The sequence below is a fragment of the Trichechus manatus genome, unplaced genomic scaffold, assembly GCF_000243295.1.
Source record: "Trichechus manatus latirostris isolate Lorelei unplaced genomic scaffold, TriManLat1.0 scaffold00094, whole genome shotgun sequence".
NCBI lineage: Eukaryota > Metazoa > Chordata > Mammalia > Sirenia > Trichechidae > Trichechus > Trichechus manatus.
The window spans coordinates 3,965,088-3,985,096 of record NW_004444030.1 but is presented as its reverse complement, the minus strand read 5'-3'; the positions used below and the strand labels follow the sequence as shown (position 1 = coordinate 3,985,096).

Below are 20,009 nucleotides of genomic sequence, written 5' to 3'. Positions count from 1 at the left end.
CAACATGTGTACTACTGTTTCATGAGAAACTATTTGTTCTGTAAGCCTTCACCTGAAGTACAATAAAAAAAAAAAAAGTGAAAAAAAAAGCAGGCATTTTTAAAGTTTCTGAAAGTTATCATTAATTAATTATTTTATTAGTTTCACAAATATTTATTAAGTTCCTGATCTGGGTCAGGCACTTTGATAATGGCTAGTATTGACGAGAATATCCGTAATAAGCGCATTTGGCTTTCACCTCTAAAGGCTCTATTTCTTGACTCAGAAATCAAGTTTGTGAGCAGGTGCTAGAGGTACATCCATTGATTATTAAATATTTATTGATTATGTAGTCAAAGTGACATTCTGGGACCTCTGAATCTAAGTCATAAGAAGCCTTGTGTCTTCCACATCTGTCTCTTGAAATGCTCACTCTGGGTGAAGGCAGCTACCGTGTAAGAAGTACAGCTACCCTGAAATGGCCATGCTGTGAGGAATAGTGAGGCTGCCTACAGAGACTGATGAGTGGCCAGTCCCAGCTGTATCACTTGTAAGTGAAAATGCCATCTTTACTTGGGAAGCAGGTGTGACATGGAAAAACAACCAAGGAACCTGGCTGATAGCTAGAATTGAGGTCCCTGATTTATAGCCCCTGTTGAGCCATTCCAGCCATTTGCAGCTGTTCAAGCCACCTCATCTGAAGCCTCAGTCACTGTGGAACCGGCCAGATTTCCCCACTATGTCCTACCAGAATTCATAACCCATAATATTGTAAGCATAATTAAATGGTTTGAACTACTAAGTTTTGGGGTAATTTGTTGTGCAGCAACAGACAACCAGCACAGTTACATATTCTTTTTGTGGAATAACCTAGAGTTTACAGTATGCACCGTTGACCAGTTGGCAACTATCTTAAGTTAGTATTTTAACCTTTGCAAAACAATGTAAGAATCTCATAATGGGTTAACTCCATTTATGCCCTTTTCCTCTTTTGTGCTTTTGTTGTCAGATATTTCATTTAAACTTTTGTTTTAAATCTCAGGAGACATTATTGTTCTTGTTTTAAACAGTTAGTATTCATTTTTATTTATCTACATATTTACCCTTTTCAGGACTCTGTATTCTTTCCTGAGTATGTGCTTCTCTATGGTGTTACTTTGCTGCAGCTTGAGGAATTCTCTATAGTATTTCTCTTAGGGCAGGCTTCCTGTGAAAAATTCTTTCAGCTTTTGTTTGTCTGAAAACATCTTTATATCATTTTTATATTCAAATAATATTATCACCATGTGTAGAAATCTAGGTTGGCATGTTGTTGTTTCTCTGAACACCTTGAAGATGTCATTCCATTCTGTTCTGGCTTCCATAGTTTCTATTGAAAAGTCAAGCATAAGTTTTACTCTTTCTACTGATAAACACAAATTTATTATCTTATAATTCTAGAGGTTAAAAGTTCAAAATGGTCTCACTGGGTTAGTATCAAGGTGTCAACAGGGCTGTGTTCTTTCTGGAGGCTTGTATTAGTTTCCTAGGGCTGCCATAACAAAGTATCACAGTGGTTGGCTTGTTAGAACAGAAATTTATTGTTTCACAGTTCTGGAGGCTACTAGTCTGACGTGGGGTGTTGACAGGACCGTGTTCTCTCCAAAGGCTCTAGGGGGTGATCCTTTCTTGTCTCTACTGGCTTCTGCTAGTCCGAGGCATTCCTTGGCTTACAGCTGCAGCATAACCCTGTTGTCACATGACCATTTTTTCTGTCTTTCTGTGTCTCTTTTCCTCTTTCACAGTATACTACTCAAATTGGATTCAGACCCACCCTACTCTGGTATGACCTCATATTATCTTAATTGATAATGTCTTGAAAGACACTATTTCCAAACAAGGTCATGTCCACAGGTACCAGGGGTTATGACTTCAACGTGAATTTTTTTGGAACATAATTCAATCCACAACAAGGCTTTAGGGAAGAATCCATTTTCTTGCCTTTTCCAGCAATAGCCTGTCAAGTCTTTTTCATATCACATCACTCTGACACTGACTCTCTTGCCTCCGTCTTTTACTTATAAGGATCTTTGTGATTACCTTGGGACCAATGGGATGATCCAGGATAATCTCCTCCATCTCAAGGTTGATTTCCAACCTTAATTTCATATGCAATCTTAATTCCCCCTTGCCATGTAACATAACATATTCACAGATACCAGAAACATCTTTTGGGGGGGCCATCATTATGCCTATCATACCACTAAATCTTACATTTGGTTGTAGAGAAATGGGAGAGGAAAAAAAGAAAGGAAAATAATTGGTTAATATTTATATGAAATACATAGAAGAAATACTTATAAATACTACTTGTTTCTGCAACTAATTATGGGGTTGTAGCTGGTATTTATAATTTTATTTTTCCACTACCCATTCTATATCCCTTTTTTCCTTAGCAAGCAACTCAGCTGGTCATGGTTCCTTGCCTGGGTAGGGTGAACCAAACCTTCATTCGTAAAAGGTCTAGGCCTTTAGCAGTTCTGCCTATACTGAGTTGCTGTAATTTTCCATTAACTTCTTTTTTACAGAACATGGAATTACTAAGAGGCACCTCAGAAGATATCCTGAGTTCCAGACATACTCCTCGCTACCCTCATTGGTAGTAACAACCGGTTTTCTCCTTGATAGTCAAAATCAATCACCCCAGCCGGTGTAATAACTGCCTTGTTTTGCCTGGTGGTTCACTGGCATGAGGAGCCCAAAATGGTCAGGTTGTAGTATCAGCTTCCATTTTAATGGAACTATTAGCATGTACCTTGGTGGAAACATTCCTCAAATGGGAACTAAGACCTTTCTATCAACAAAGCCCAAAGTTACAAAGACAGGAAGTAAAAATTTTGTTAGTGGATAATTAGAGGTAATATAATAAGAAAGCCACTTCCATTTCCATTCCTTGATTCCCAGATTCATAAATGCTGGCTGTGGGAAAAACAGCACCATATACTACGTATACACTATAATTGAGTCTTTAAATGCCATTTCACTATTCTTTCAGGACAACTGCTTTAGGGTAATGGAGAACAAGGTAAGGTTAGTGAATTTCATGAGCATGGACCCATTTCTGTACTTCACTTTCTGTGAACTAAGTTCCCTGGTCAGAAGCAGTGCTGTGTGGGATATCATGACAGTGAATAAAGCATTCTGAAAGTACACAGTGGTTTTTGTAGAAGCATTGTACACATAGAAGGGTAAAGTGTCAATTCTAGTGAGAACAAAAGTGTTGCTTCTCCTGTAATAGAAGTGTTCCAAATAATCCATCTGTCCAAAGAAACTGACTAGCTCTCCCTGCGTGCCACCTTCCCCCCCACCACCCCACCCCCTCCCGCCTGGAATGTCGCCACATCAGGGATTCAGTGTTAGTTTAAACGTAAAATCTGCTCTGGCAAATTGGGCACTCAGCAGTGGCAGTAACCAGATATGGTGAGTGGAGATCCAGCCTCCATTCCTGCTACCATGGCTACTTTGTTCATGGGCCCATTGGGCAAGGAGAGAGATGGCTGGGCGAAAAGGCTGGATGGCTCCAAAGAATGAGTCATCTTGCCCATCTGATTGTTAAGATTCTCCTCTGCTGAGATTGTTCTTTGATGAGAATTCGCATGGGACACAAATATCTTAACACTTGGTGCCCATTTGGAGAGATCTGTCCACATACTTCTTCCCCAGACCTCTTGTCACCAGTTTTCTAGCCATTTTCTTTCCAAGTCCTTGACCATCCAGCCAAACCATCAATCGCTGCCCATCTGTAGATATGTACCTCTGGACATATTTCCTGTCAGGCACAACATATTGCTAGATGTGCTGCTTGAGAAAGAGCCCTGGTGGCGCAGTGGTTGAGTGCTCAGCTGCTGACCGAAAGGTCAGCAGTTCAAACCCACCAGCTGCTCTACAGGAGGAAGATGTGGCAGTCTGCTCTCATAAAGATTACAGCCTTGGAAACCCTATGGGGCAGTTCTACTCCGTCCTATAGGGTCACTATGAGTCAAAATCAACTTGACAGCAACGGGTTACAGGTGCTGCTTGAGGTCTGCCCACTGGAAGGATTTTTCTTCACCACTGTCCCTCAGGCCTGCCCCTGAGTGAAATTGTGGTATGTATGGAACTTTCTTATGGGTCAACTTTGTTCTTGACCTTTTGAGGACTGCTTGGACTTAAATTTGACCAGTAGAATGTGGAATAAGTGATCTGCGTGATTTCTGAGACAAGGCCTTAAGAAATATTGGAACTTCCATTTCATTTGTCTTGGAACTCTGAAACCTCTATGCTGTGAAGAAGCTCAAGCTGAAAGACTATATGGAGAGAGAGGACCAACTAACTTAAACGTTCCAATAATCAAGCTGAAGTCCCAGATAGGTGCATGAGGCCATATTAAAGCACCAGCTCCACCTGATGTAGCAGCTGACTACAGTCACATAAATGAGTCCAGGCAAGACGAGCAAAACTGCCCTGTCAACCCATGGAAAGTGAGAAATAATAAATGATTGTTGCTTTAAGCCACTAAATTTTGGGGTGGTTGGTTGTGCATCAGTAGGTAGCTGATAAAGTAACTGACATATTTAAATCTTCAGATTCACAACCGTCATAAATTTTTCTTGGTACTCAAATTGGGCTTTTTCTTGGGGGAAATACATCTTCCTTTCAAAAAGAATACTGTTTGTGTTGAAGCAGGCTGCACTATCTTCCATAGGTTATTGCAGTGGTCCTTCAATTTGTCATATTGGTCTTATAGATTACTTCATCTGAATTTATTTTCTATGAGCTAACATAAGCAAACTGGGAAAAAAAAGGTTTGCCAAGAGTTATTAAGGTTTTTTTTTTTTTTTTTTTTTTTTTGAGGGGTAGGGTGGGTTTCTCAAGAGAAAGTCTGCTTCTGTAAAGATTACAACCTTGGAAACTCCATGGGGCAGTTCTGCCCTGTCATAGGGTTGCTATGCGTCGGAATTGACTCGATGGCAATAGGTTTTTTGGTTTGGAGAGTGGGTTTTGAGGTGGGAGGGAAAGGATTACCAAATAAATAATTGTTAAAAATAAAAGAATTGTTTGGGATTATTTGGCCAAATTTGTGCTAATGTGAAAAATGGATAGAGTTTGTGAATCAGTGGAATTACTACAGGACTGAGGAGGATGCTGTAATGAAAACAATAGATAATATTTATTAAGGGCTTTCTTGTTCCAACTGCTGTTCTAAGTGCTTTACAAATATTAACTCATTTATTCCTCATGATAGCTCTATGAGATAGCTACAGTCACTCCCATTTTACTGATGAGAAAACTGATCATAGGTTAAGCAACTTGCTACCCTTCTATATGCACAATGCTTCTACAAAAACCACTGTCTGTGTATTTTCATAACGCTTTATTTACTGCTAGTAAGTGCTAACATTTGAATCCAAACAATGTTATGCCATACTTAGTGTTCTTAACCACTATGCTGTATTTTCTCTTTTTCTCAGATTACTCTGGAGAGTATATGCAACCAAAGTTCTGGATATTTTAGGTGTAGTTGATAGTGATACAATTATAAACTTAAGGGTAAACCTCTTCATGGGAACAATACCAATATTACTTGACTTGTCAAAGCAAACCCTGAGTGGATATTATTTCTAAAATTGGTTTACATACATAAAATCTATTTTATGGTTTTTATTTATCTTTGCTCTACTTAAGCAAAACACTAATCAGAACTAGAAAAATCCAGTTTTGACAATAAAGTATTATGTGTTTGAACCTCTAGGATATTGCTGTATACCAACACTTTAAAAGTATGATTAATATAAGAAGACAAGGGGAACCACGTCAAATAGTGAGATATATTAATCCTAAAGAGGTAAGGGCATAATTTATTGATAAGAGTATTTTTTTTCCTTAAATATGTGTGGCTATTTTATCAATTCACTGTGCTCATATTTGTTTTTTTAAAAAAACTTTTTATTTAAGTATTACATGTATAAAAGTTTATAAAACATAAATGTATAGTCCAGTGAATTACCAAAAAGCAAACACCTGTGTAACCATCACTCAGATAAATCTTTCATATGCCAAACCGCTCCCTTCATGTGCCCTATAAATCACAGCCAACGCCCTCCGTCCAAAAGATAATCACTGTCTTGAATTCTAACATTTTACTTTACTTATATGTTTTTGAAGTATATACAAATAGACTCCTGTAGTATGTTTTTGTGTCTAGCTTTGTTTATTCAACATTATGTTTGTGTAGCTCAGTTTCATTCATTTTTATTAATAGACAGTGTTCCATTGTATGAATATATTACTGTTTATTCATTCAGTCATGCCACGTCAGCAGAACCTGTACATAGACCAAGAAGCAGTCATTCAAACAGAGCAAGGGGATACTGTATGGTTTAAAATCAAGAAAGGTGCTCACAGCAGTTTTTTTCATAATAGCCCTAAACTAAAGACAACTCAAATACATATCATAATAGAATTAATAAATAGTGTACTCAAAAATAAATAAATTTTGTACTCAAAATACTACCTTGAGTATATCCCACCTGAATTTAGAGACCATCTCAAGAATAGATTTGATGCATTGAACACTAATGACCGAAGACCAGATGAGTTGTGGAATGATGTCAAGAGCATCATACTTGAAGAAAGCAAGAGGTCATTAAAAAGACAGGAAAGAAAGAAAAGAGCAAAATGGATGTCAGAATAGACTATGAAACTTGCTCTTGTATGTAGAGTAGCTAAAGAGAATGTAAGCAATGATGAAGCAAAAGAGCTGAACAGAAGATTTCTAAGAGTCGCTCCAGAAGACAAAGAAAGTATTATAATGAAATGTGCAAAGACCTGGAATTAGAAAACCAAGAGGGAAGAACGTGCTCGGCATTTCTCAAGCTGAAAGAACTGAAGAAAATCTTCAAGCTTCGAGTGGAAATATTGAAGGAGTCTATGGGCAAAATATTGAATGATGCAGGAAGCATCAAAAGAACATGGAAGGAATACACACAGTCGCTGTACAAAAAAGAATTGGTCAACATTCAGTCATTTCAGGAAGTAGCATATGATCAAGAACCAATGGTACTGAAGGAAGAAGTCCAAGCTGCACTGAAGTCACTGGTGAAAAACAAGGCTGCAGGAATTGACGATTGAAACAATTGAGATGTTTCAACAAATGGATGCAACACTGGAAGTGCTCACTCATCTATGCCAAGAAATCTGGAAGACAGCTACCTGGCCAATAGAATAGAATAGATGCCTATTTGTGCCCATTCCTAAGAAAGGTGATCCAACAGAATGCGGAAATTATCGAACAATATCATTAATATCACACACAAGTAAAATTTTGCTGGAGATCATTCAAGAGCGGTTGTAGCAGTACATCAACAGGGAACTTCCAGAAATTCAGGCTGGTTTCCGAAGAAGACGTGGAATGAGGGATATCATTGCTGATGTCAGATAGATGCTGGCTGAAAGCAGAGAATACCAGAAAGATATTTACCTGTGTTTTATTGACTATGCAAAGGCATTCAACTGTGTGGAATATAACAAATTATGATAACATTGCAAAGAATGGGAATTCCAGAACACTTAATTGTGCTCACGAGGCACTGTACATAGACCAAGAGGCAGTTGTTTGAACAGAACAAGGGGATACTGAGTGGATTAAAATCAGGAAAGGTGTGCATCAGGGTTTTTACTTCACCTAGAACTGCAGTTGCTGAGAAGGTGGGATATCTTTAACTCTAGGAGATAATGCCAAACTATTTTCCAAAGGTATTGTACTAATTTATATTCCCACCAGTAATCTTTGGGAATTCTTGGTATTCTACAACCTCACTGACACTTACTACTGTCAGTTTTAAAATTTGCATTTCCCTGATTACTAATGAGTTGAGCCCTTTTGTAAAGTGCTTGTTCAAGTCTGTTATCTTTATGTGTGCGTGTGTGTTGGCATGTGTATGTGTATGTGTATTGTCTGTGTTATTCTTATTGGCTTTTAGCTGTCCTTTATATATTCTGTATATAAGCCCTTTAGTTTTTATTATGGAAAATTTCAAACATATTCAAAAGTGGAAAGAATAGAGTAACAAGTCACCATGTACCCATCACCTAGTTCCAACAATTAGCATTTCAAGGCCAATCTCTTTTCATCTATACCTTCAGCCACTTTCCCCAAACCCTACATTACTTTGTAGCAGATTAAGGATGTCTTTTGATGAACAGAATTCTTAATTTTAAGGTAGTACAATTTATTAGTTTTTTTTTTTTCCTGTATGGTTGATGCTTTTTTATGACCTTTCCCGAATTCAAGTTCATTAAAATATTATTATATTATGTTGTATTAGCTTTATTGATTTTCCTTTCATACGTAGACCTAGAGTCTACTTGGGATTGAGTCTATGTGTGGTGTGAGGTCAATTTTCATATTATTACATTGATATCCAATTGATTAAATACTATTGATTTAAAAGATGGTTCTTTCCCTATTGCTCTGCAGTGCCACCTTTATCATAAATCAGGTGAGCATTTATGTGTGGGTCTATTTAAGTTTACATCATACAAACTTTAATCAAAAGAAATCTGGTGTTATTTTAATATCAGACAAATCAGGCTTTAAAGCAAGAAGTATTGTGAGAAATTGTGACATTTTATAATGATAAAAGAGTCAGTTCAACAGGAAAAGATAGCAATTCTAAATAGGTAAAGCAAAAATGATATAAGTACTAGAAGAAATATAGGTCTTCAGTAATACTCAGAGATTTTTAACATACCTTTCTTAGTAATTGATAGAAACAAGCAGGCAAAAGTAATTAGTAAGGATATAAAATATTTTAACATCTTGACCTAATTGGCATATATAGAACACCACAACCAACACTGGAAAATGTTTGAAGTGCTACATAACTAATGTCTTTACATTAAGTGCACATAAAAAGTTTACCAAAATAAACCATATGCGGAGACTTAAAGTAAGTCACAACAAATTTCAAAGGGTTGAAACCATAGAGAATGTTCTCTAATCCCAGTTTAATTAAACTAGAAATTAATAAGAGTAAAAGAACTAGAAAATCACCAAATATCTGAGAATTAAGCAACATGATGTTAAATAACCAATGGGTTAAAAAAGAAATCACTATGAAAATTAGAAAATATTTTTAACTGAGTGATAATAAAATTATACATATCAAAGCTTGTGAAATGCAGCTAAAGTAGAGCTCAGAGGGAAATGAAGGTTGAAAATCTATTCACTAAGCTTCTACCTCAAGCATCTAGAAAAAGATAAGTAAGTGAAAACCAAAGACAGTAAAAAGAAGGAAATAGTAAAGACAAAATCAGAAATCAATGAATAAAAATAGAAGTTAAATACAGAAAATCAGCAAAGCCAGTTGGTTCTTTGAATAGAGTAGTAAAATTCATAAATCCCTATCAAAACTGATATATCCAAATGACTGATAAGTATATGAAAAGGTACTCAATTTTCATCAAGTTATCAAGGAAATGATAATTAAAACCACAGTGAGCTACCATTACACCCTTACCAGAATGTCTAAAGGATTGACAATAGCAAATTTTGGTAAAATGTGGCACAACCAGAATTCTCATATATTGCTTGTAAAATGGTACAGAAACCTTCAGAAAACTCTTTGGTAGGATGTAGTACAGTTAATCATACTACAACCCACCAGAAGACATATATAAATCTATTGCATAGAAAAGAAATATAGTTTGGTATGAGTTTTCCAGTTATCAAATAAGCTGTGTACTTAATGGGTGTCCATAAAATATTAACTCTTTAGGTCTTTTTTTTTTCTTAATAAATATTTTATTTTGTTTTAGGTGAAAGTTTGCCTAGCAAATTAGGTTCCCATTTAACAATTTTATACGAATTTTTCCATGACATTGATTACAATTTTCACAATGTGTTAGCGTTCTCATTATTTCCATTCTGTTTGTTCTGTTTCCATTGATCTATCTTTCCTGCCCCTCCTTGCCTTCTCATCTTTGCTTTTTGATAAATGTTGACTGTTTGGTCTCATATAGTTGTTTGTTTAAAGGAGTAGCACATTACTTATGGGTGATATTGTTTGTTTTATAACCAAAAAAAAAACCAAACGCCTTGCCATCCGGTCGTTTCCAATTCATAGTGACCCTATAGGACAGAGTAGAACTGACCCATAAGGTTCCAAGGAGCGGCTGGTGGATTCAAACTTCCAGCCTTTTGATTAGCAGCCATAGCTCTTAACTACTACACCACCAGGGCTCCATTTATTGTAGAAACAAATGTATGATTTGGCTGAAAGGTGACCGCTGGGAGTGGCTTTAGTTCCAAGTTCAAGGGATATCTTAGGGCAGTAGTCTCAGGGGTTCTTCTAGTATCTATTGGTCCAGTAAGTCTGGACCTTTTTTAGGAATTTGAGTTTTGTTCTACATTTTTTATACTGTGTCCCTGGTCACATTGGTCAGTAGTGGTAGCCGAGCACTTTCTAGTTCTTCGGTTCTTAAGACTAGGAGAGTCCGTGGTTCATGTTGGCTGTTATTCCTGTGGAATAGTTTCTTCTTTGTGTCTTTGGTTTCCTTCATTCTCTTTTGTTCCAGATGAGTAGAGAACTAATAGTTTTATCTTAGATGGCTGCTTGCAAGCTTTTAAGACTCCAGATGCTATTCAAACAAACTAGGATGTAGAACATTATCTTATGAACTATGTTATGCCAATTGACTGAGTTGTCCCATGAGACTATGGTCCTAAGCCTTTTAACCCAGTAAGCCAACCTCACAGGGTGTTTGGATATGTCTAGGAAATCTCTGGTACTGTGCCCCTGATGTGCTGTATTATATATATGAATATTTATGCAGCATACGCAAACATGTATATACACATGCCTACAGATACACCTATACATGCACACGCATGTACTCACATAAGCTGTCCTATACACACACACACACACACATACATATATATATATATATATATACATACCACCATTCATCTGTCAGTTTGTTTACTGTGATGGCTTGCATGTTGCTGTGATGCTGGAAGCTATGCCACCAGTATTTCAAATACCAGCAGGGTCATCAGTGGTGGACAGGTTTCAGCGGAGCTTCCAGACTAAGACTAAGTAGAAAGACCTGGCAATCTATTTCCAAAAAAAAAAAAAATTTTGGCCAGTGAAAATCTTATGAATAACAGCGGAACATTGTCTGATATGGTGCCGGAAGAGGAGCCCCTCAGGTTGGAAGGCACTCAAAATATGACTGTGAAAGAGCTGCCTCCTCAAAGTAGAGTCAATTTTAATAACGTGGATGGAGTAAAGCTTTCGGAACCTTCATTTGCTGATGTGGCAAGACTCAAAATGAGAAGAAACAACTGCAAACATCCATTGATAATCAGAACATGAAATGTATGAAGTATGAATCTAGGAAAATTGGAAGTCGTCAAAAATGAAATAGAATGCGTAAATGTCAATATCCTAGGCATTAGTCAACTGAAATGGACTGGTATTGGCCATTTTGAATCAGGCAATCATATGGCCTACTATACCAGAAATAACAAATTGAATAATTTGAATAACAAATTGAATAACAAAAAATGGTGTTGCATTCATCATCAAAAAGAATATTTCAAGATCTGTCCTGAAGTACAACACTGTCAGTGATAGGATATTGAAGGATTTTAAAATATCCGTATGCTTGCAAGGAAGACCAGTTAATAGGACTGTTATGCAAATTTGCACACCAATCCCTAATGCCAAAGATGAAGAAATTGAAGATTTTTACCAACTTCTGCAGTCTGAAATTGATCAAACATGCAATCAAGATGCATTGATAATTACGGGTGTTTGGAACGCAAAAGTTGGAAACAAAGAAAAAGGATCAGTAGTTGGAAAATATGGCCTTGATGATAGAAATGATGCTGGAGATCTCATGATAGAATTTTGTAAGGCCGGTGACTTATTCTTTTACAAATACCTTTTTTTCAGCAACATAAACAGCAATTATACATATGGACCTCGCCAGATGGAATACACAGGAATCAGATCAACTATATCAGTGGTAAGAGTCGATGGAGAAGCTCAATATCATCAGTCGGAACAAGGCCAGGGGCTGACTGCAGAACAGACCATCAATTGCTCATATGCAAGTTCAAGTTGAAGCTGAGGAAAATTAAAACAAGTCCACAAGAGCCAAATTACAACCTTGAATAGATCCCATCTGAATTTAGAGACCATCTCAAGAATATATTTGACACATTGAACACTAATGACTAAAGACCAGACGAGTTGTGGGATGGCATCAAGGACATCATATATGAAGAAAGCAAAAAGTCATTAAAAAGACAGGAAAGAAAGAAATGGATGTCAGAAGAGACTGAAACTTGCTCTTGAACATAGAGCAGCTAAAGCAAAAGAAAGAAATGATGAAGTACAAGAGTTGAACAGAAGATTTCAAAGTGCAGCTCAAGAACACAAAGTAAAGTATTATAATGAAATGTGCAAAGACCAGGAGTTAGAAAACCAAAAGGGAAGAACATGCTCAGCATTTCTCAAGATGAAAGAACTGAAGAAAAAATTCAAGCCTTGAGTAGAAATATTGAAGGATTCTATGGGGAAAATATTGAATGATGCAGAAAGCATCAAAAGAAGATGGAAGGAATACACAGAATCACTGTACCAAAAAGAATTGGATGTCATTCAGCCATTTCAGGAGGCAGCATATAATCAGGAATCTATGGTATTGAAGGAAGAAGTTCAAGCTGCACTGAAGGCATTGGCGAAAAACAAGGCTCCAGGAATTGATGGAATACCGATTGAGATGTTTCAACAAATGGATGCAATACTGGCAGTGCTCACTCATCTATGCCAAGAAATTTGGAAGACAGCTATCTGGCCAACTGACTGGAAGAGATCCATATTTGTGCCCATTCCAAAGAAAGGTGATCCTAACAGAATGCTGAAATTATCGAACAATACCATTAATGTCACACGCAAGTAAAATTTTGCTGAAGATCATTCAAAAGCGGTTGCAGCTGTACATCAACATGGAACTGCCAGAAATTCAAGCTGGATTCAGAAGAGGATGTAGAATGAGGGATATCACTGCTGATGTCAAATGGATCTTGGCTGAAAGCAAAGAATACAAGAAAAATGTTTGCTTTGTTTTATTGACTACGCAAAGGCATTCGACTGTGTGGATCACAACAAATTATGGATAACATTGTGAAGAATGGGTATTGCAGAACACTTAATTGTGTTCATGAGGAGCCTGTACATACACCAAGAGGCAGTCATTCAAACAGAACAAGGGGATACTGTGTGGTTTAAAATCAGGAAAGGTGTGCATCAGGGTTATAGCCTTTCACCATATTTATTCAATCTGTATGCTGAGCAAATAATCCGAGAAGCTGGACTATATAAAGAAGAACGTGGCATCAGGATTAGAGGAAGACTCATTAGCAGCCTGCGATATGCAGATGACACAACCTGGCTTGCTGAAAATGAAGAGGACTTGAAGCACTTACTGATGAAGATTGAAGACTATAGCCTTCAGTATGGATTACTCCTCAACATAAAGAAAACAAAAATCCTCACAATTGGACTAATAAGCAACATTATGAAAAATGAATAAAATATTGAAGTTGTGAAGGATTTCATTTTACTTGGATCCACAATCAATGCCCATGGAAGGAGCAATCAGGAAATCAAACAATGTATTTATTGCATTGGGCAAACCAATCCATGGTGTTTTTAATCACCTAATGCATGGAAAAGGTGGACAGTGAATAAGGAAGACCAAAGAAGAATTGATGCCTTTGAATTATGGTGTTGGCAAAGAATACTGAATATACCATGGACTGCTAGAAGAATGAACTGATCTGTCTTGGAAGAAGTATGGCCAGAATGCTCCTTAGATGGATTGAAACAGTGGCTGCAACAGTGGGCTCAAATATAGCAACAATTGTGAGGATGGCGCAGGACCAGGCAGTGTTTTGTTTTGTTGTACATAGGATCACTATGAATCAGAACCAACTCAATGGCACCTAAGAACAACATACCTGTGTAACCACACTCATATTTTTTGGTTGTTATTACTGTTGTTGAAAAATTATATATATTATAGCATTTACCAAAATTGTTCCTTATTCTTGTCCAGTTCTTGTCTTCATTTGCCTTAGTCAAGTTGTGCAGACTTCACCCATGTTGGATATTCCTTTTCCCGTGACCAAAAATAAGAAGTGTCTGCTATCTAGAAAGTGGTTCCCCTTCCCCTCCCCTCCCTGGTGACCATCAAAAAACATTGCTTTCTGTGTGTATACTTGTTCTTGACTTTTTATAAAACTGAGAACGTGCAATATTTGTCCTTTTGTGATTGACTTATTTCACTCAGCCTAATGTCCTCCATGTTATGTTTTGTGAACTCTTCATTATTCTTTATAGTTGCATAGTATTCCATTGTATGTATATACCAAAATTTGTTTATCCATTCATCCGCTGATGGGCACTTAGGTTGTTTCCATCTTTTTGCTATTGTGAATAATTCTGAAAGGAACATAAGTGTGCATATGTCTCTTATGTCTGTTCATGTCACTGCTCCTATATGTCTAGGGTATCTACCTAAGAGTGGGATTTCTGAATCATAAGATATTTCTACTATAGCTTTTTGAGGAGGTGCTATAGCATTTTCCATAGTGGTTGTACCATTTTACAATTCCACCAGCAGTGTGTGAGTTCCAGTCTCTTCACAATCTTGCCAGCATTTGTTGTTTACTGTTTTTTTGATCAGGGTCATTTTTGCAGGAGTGAGGTGGTATCTCGTTGTAGTTTTAATTTGTGTCTCTCTAATGGCTAATGATTGTGAGTATCTTTTCATGTGTTTGTTAGTAGCCTGAATGTCCTCTTTGATGAAAGTCCTTAGGTCTTAAAATATTCTGTAATTTAAAATGAATTACATGAGGTCTATTCAGTCAACCTATTTCATAAATAGTCAATAGTAAGAAATTACGTTAAAATAATAGAGTGAGAAGTGAACTGATATTACAGAATATTGAAGAATAATTTACTTTTCTTATAGGCGGATCTTTTAGATGCTGCTGCTGGCATTATTGTACGATTCAGATTAGGTGGAGTAAGTATGGATGAATTCTTATTTAGTAGTTTTAAAGCACGTTTATACAAAATTTGAAAGATATAATTTTTAAAATGTAAAACATTTTTATAATTAGAGTACATCTGTATTTTGACCTCTTCTACCTACAGGTTAAATTTCCACCCAGTATATACTATAAAATTTTCACTCACAGACATATTGAAGATCTGTGTGCTAACAGCCCTAGAGATTACACAAAACTTCCACCAAAACATACGTCTCATATTAAAGGTGATGATCTCCAGGAAGATGACCATAGTGGCTGGTATCGTCGTATAGAGAACAATGGCTGGAGACCTGTTTCTGATAGAGTAAGAAAAGAGAATATTAATAGTTTTGAATCTTATATATTTAGAGAAACATTTGTCTTTTTGAAAATTAATTTTAAAGTTATTTTTTAAAAATAATAAATCCTAGAAATTTAAATGACAAATTTTGTTTAACTACTCTGGGATAACTAATAATACTTAAAGTACAGCAATTTATCTTTTTTTCTTAAATTTACTTCTACTTTTATTAATCAACCTTGAATCTAGACTATCTTTAGGTACCCTAGATTGGAAGACATTGTTGACTCTATATTATTCCTTGAACCAGAGGGGGCAGTTCTTGAGAACAATATGATATTTTTCTCTTATAGAGTTTATAATAACAGAGACTAGCGGAAAATCATTTGGTTTTTCATGGTGTTGGGGAACTTAATATATACTCATGTGAAATGCACAGAATGATTAAGTACACCCAGTTACTGATGGGTTGGGGTCCCTAGGTGTGCAAACGATCAACATGCTTGGCTGCTACCCAAAAGGTTGGAGGTTTGAGTCCACCCAGAGGTACCTTGGAGGAAAGACCTAGCAATCTACTTCTGAAAAAATCCGCCATTGAAAACCATATGGAACACAGTTCTACTCTGACATGGCATCTCCATGAGTCATAATCAACTTGAAGGCAACTTGTACTGGTTTACTAATGGGTATATATGTAATTCAGAGACTTTTCTATAGACACCCAAGTTTAATCTCCTTTTGGTAGAGATCATTTCTACCAAGAGCTATTTATAAGCTTATATTTTATAGGTTAACAAAATCTAGTTCTACAGCCCTAGAAGTCTTTTTATATTATCTCAAATATCTTAACTCAAATTCTCAACCTCTAGTATACAGTTGGTAGAATGTGGTATGTAGAATATACTAAGTATGAAAAGCAAAAATGATAAAGGTGTGAATTCATTCATTCAACAAACTTTATTGCATACCAACCATGTGTCAGGCATTGTACTAGATCCTAGGGGTACGATGATAAACAAGATGTAGTCCCTCCTCTTGAGTAGTTTAATTGGAGAGAAAGTCAAGTAAGCAGAATATTTTGGTACAGTGCAGTAAATGTGCTAAGTGCTTTAATAGGGACAAATATATAATGCTGTGGGGGTACATAGGGGGTGCATTTAATTCTGTCCTAGGAATTCAGGGAGAGATGCTGAAGGAACTGATATCTAAGTTGACACCAAAGGACTAATAGTAGTTAGCTTGATTAAAAGGGTGAGAAAAGGCATTCTAGGCAGGTGAAATAGTGTGTCTAAAGACCCAGCTGCAGAAGAGACCATATATATATATATAAAATGAATATATGTGTATTCATATATGTATATATATATACACACATCACACATATATGTATGTTTATAATGAATATAGCTGGAGCAAAAGGTGTAAGGTTGTGAGAGGAAAGAGATTAGGCTGCAGGGTTAAGCAGTGGCCGGATCACGAAGGGCCTTACGAAATTCTGCAAGAGAAAGGAATTCTATCCTGTAGTCTTACTGATATATAGTGATATTTGTGTTCCCTGAGTTGATACTAGTTTGTTCATTAAATTCTGGGTTTGTTAATGTTAGAGAAACCCCTACATCTAGAATTAGAAAAGAAAAATCCTTTCAGAGCTTGGATTACAAACTATACTTCTCAGTAAGAATGAAGTGTTTGGGGAATCTGTGTAGAGAAAAGAAGAATCAGACCAGCTGCCATGATAGGAAGGTTGGTTCCAAGTATAAAGGACCCCAGTGTAGATTAGAAAGTGCCACTGGTGTCAGAATGGGAAGTCCATAATTTATTAATTAGAATAGGTTCAGCTGAACAAACTTCTATAATAATAGTTGCTTAAACTAAACTTTTCAGTTATGTAGAAGTCTGAAGCTGCATGGTCCAGGGCTGGCATGGTACTTCATGGTGTTCAGGGGCTCAACCTATCTTCCATTCCCAAGGTCATGTGTGATGACCTTGGCTGCTCCACCTGTAGCCATTATAATCACATTCCTGCCAGCAAGAAGGAAGCAGTTAAACTTAAATACACCTACCAATGAGGGAGGCTAGGAAATATCTTTATTGCAAGCACCCATGTGCTCAGCTGAAAAAGGGGATTCTGTTACGGAAACAGGGGAGAACAGATATTGGGGGAAAATAGCAGTCTCTGTTACATATTCCAATTCCATTTTGCCACTAGCCCTTCTGCATGCCCAGGCAAGGCCAGAGAACTTCCTATATAGAGGACCATCAGTAATTACAAGCAATATTCTCTTGAAATAAGTGGCATTCTGCTAGTCCCAGGATTGCTGCTAGCTTATAGGGCACCTTTGTGAAAATTAGAAAAAGGCAGCCTTCCAGATGGACCAATTAGGAAAAAATACCCTCTCTAGGCAAGTTACAAAGAGGTGCTTTTTCTGGGTGGACACAATTCTTTGGAAATATTGCTTGATAACAGGACTGCACTTTTTTAAAAAAATTGTAGTTTAGATGAAGGTTTATGGAACATATTAGTTTCTCATTAAACAATACACATACTGTTTTGCGACATTGGTTGCCAACCCCACAACATGTCAGCACTCTCCGCATCTTGACTTTGGATTCCCGTTACCAGCTTTCCTGCCCCCTCTTGCCTTCTCATCCTTGCCCTGGGCTGGTGTACCCCTTTAGTCTCGTTTTGTTTTATGGATCTGTCTAATCTTTGGCTGAAGGGTGAACCTCAGAAGTGATTTCAGGACTGAGTTAAAAGGATGTCTGGAGGCCATACTCTCAGGATTTCTTGAGTCTCTGTCAGACTAGTAAGTCTGGTCTTTTTTTCTGAGTTACAATTTCAGTCTACATTTTTCTCCAGCTCTGACCAGGACCTTCTATTATGATCCCTGTCAGAGCAGTTGGTGGTGGTAGCTGGGCACCATCTAGTTGTGCTGGACAGTTTGGTGGAAGCTGTGGTAGTTGTAGAGAGGACAGCACTTTTGTGTGAAGAAAAAAAAAATACTCCTTGCTCACTTCCTCCTTTGCTCAGTCTTTTGCACTAGCTTGATGTTACCTAAAATATCTTTAAAGGGAGGCACAGTTAGAGATTAAAAGGTTATTGTTGTTAGGTTCTGTCCAGTAGGTTCTGACTCAAAGCAACCCTATGTACAACAGAACAAAACACTGCTTGGTCCTGCGCCATCCTCACAATCATTGCTATGTTTGAGCCAATTGTTGCAGCTGCTGTGTCAATCCATCTCATCGAGAGTCTTCCCCTTTTTTCCTGACCCACTACTTTACCAAGCATGATGTCCTTCTCAGGGACTGGTCCCTCCTGATAACGTGTCCTAAGTACGTAAGACAAAGTCTCACCATCCTCTCTTCTAAGGAGGATTCTGACCGCACTTCTTCCGAGACAGATATGTTCATTCTGGCAGTCCCTAGTATATTCAATATTCTTCACCAACGCCATAGTTCAAAGGCATCAGTTCTTCTTTGGTCTTCCTTATTCATTGTCCAGCTTTCGCATGCATATGAGGCAATTGAAAATACCATGTCCAGGTCCTTCTTCCTAGTCTGTCTTAATCTGGAAGATCCACTGAAACCTATCCACCATGGGTGACCCTGATGGTATTTGAAATACTGGTGGCATAGCTTCCAGCATCACAGCAACACGCAAGCCACCACAGTACAACAAACTGACAGACAAGTGGTGGATTAAAAGTTAAAATGTAAATGATAGAGTTTTACGTGTATCCCAATTTATCATTTCTTCTTAATTTGTTCTCCCTCCTCATCAAGAATTCCAGCTATTTATGTTATTATACCTGAGTTTTCCCTCACGTCTCTGTCAGTTTGTCTTACTGTGGGGGCTTGCGTGTTGCTGTGATGCTGGAAGCTATGCCACCAGTATTTCAAATACCAGCAGGGTCACTCAAGGTGGACAGGTTCCAGCTGATCTTCCAGACTAAGACAGACTAGGAAGAAGGACCCAGCAGTCTACTTCTGAAAAGAATTAGCCACTGGAAACCTTATGAATAGCAGCGGAACATTGTGTGATATAGTGCCGGAAGATGAGCCCCCCAGGTTGGAGGGCACTCAAAAGACAACTGGGGAAGAGCTGCCTCCTCAAAGTAGAGTCGACCTTAATGATGTGGATGGAGTCAAGCTTTCAGGACCTTCATTTGCTGATATGGCATGGCTCAAAATGAGAAGAAACAGCCGCAAACATCCATTAATAATTGGAACGTGGAATGTACAAAGTATGAATCTAGGAAAATTGGAAATCATCGAAAATGAAATGGAACGCATAAACATCGATATCCTAGGCATTAGTGAGCAGAAACGGATTGGTACTGGCCATTTCGAATCGGACAACCATGTGGTCTACTGTGCCGGGAATGACAACTTGAAAAGGAATGACATTGCATTCACTGTCAAAAAGAACATTTCAAGATCTATCCTGAAGTACAACGCTGTCAGTGATAGGATAATATCCATACGCCTACAAGGAAGACCAGTTAATACGACTATTATTCAAATTTACTCACCAACTACTAAGGCCAAAGATGAAGAAATTGAAGATTTTTACCAACTTCTGCAGTCTGAAATTGATTG

The 20,009-nt window shown here is 37.4% G+C and overlaps 1 protein-coding gene across 1 annotated transcript in view; it reads left to right on the top strand.

The window, feature by feature from the left end:
* Positions 1–3,031: 3,031 nt before the first annotated feature.
* The window catches only part of CUNH11orf65 (chromosome unknown C11orf65 homolog), a 48,654-nt gene continuing 31,676 nt past the window's right edge, over positions 3,032–20,009 (top strand). The window contains exons 1-4 of the mRNA XM_023737003.1: positions 3,032–3,043; positions 5,750–5,842; positions 15,049–15,102; positions 15,234–15,434. Of these exons, the coding sequence (XP_023592771.1) occupies positions 3,032–3,043; positions 5,750–5,842; positions 15,049–15,102; positions 15,234–15,434 (360 nt within the window). The remainder of the gene's footprint in view (positions 3,044–5,749; positions 5,843–15,048; positions 15,103–15,233; positions 15,435–20,009) is intronic.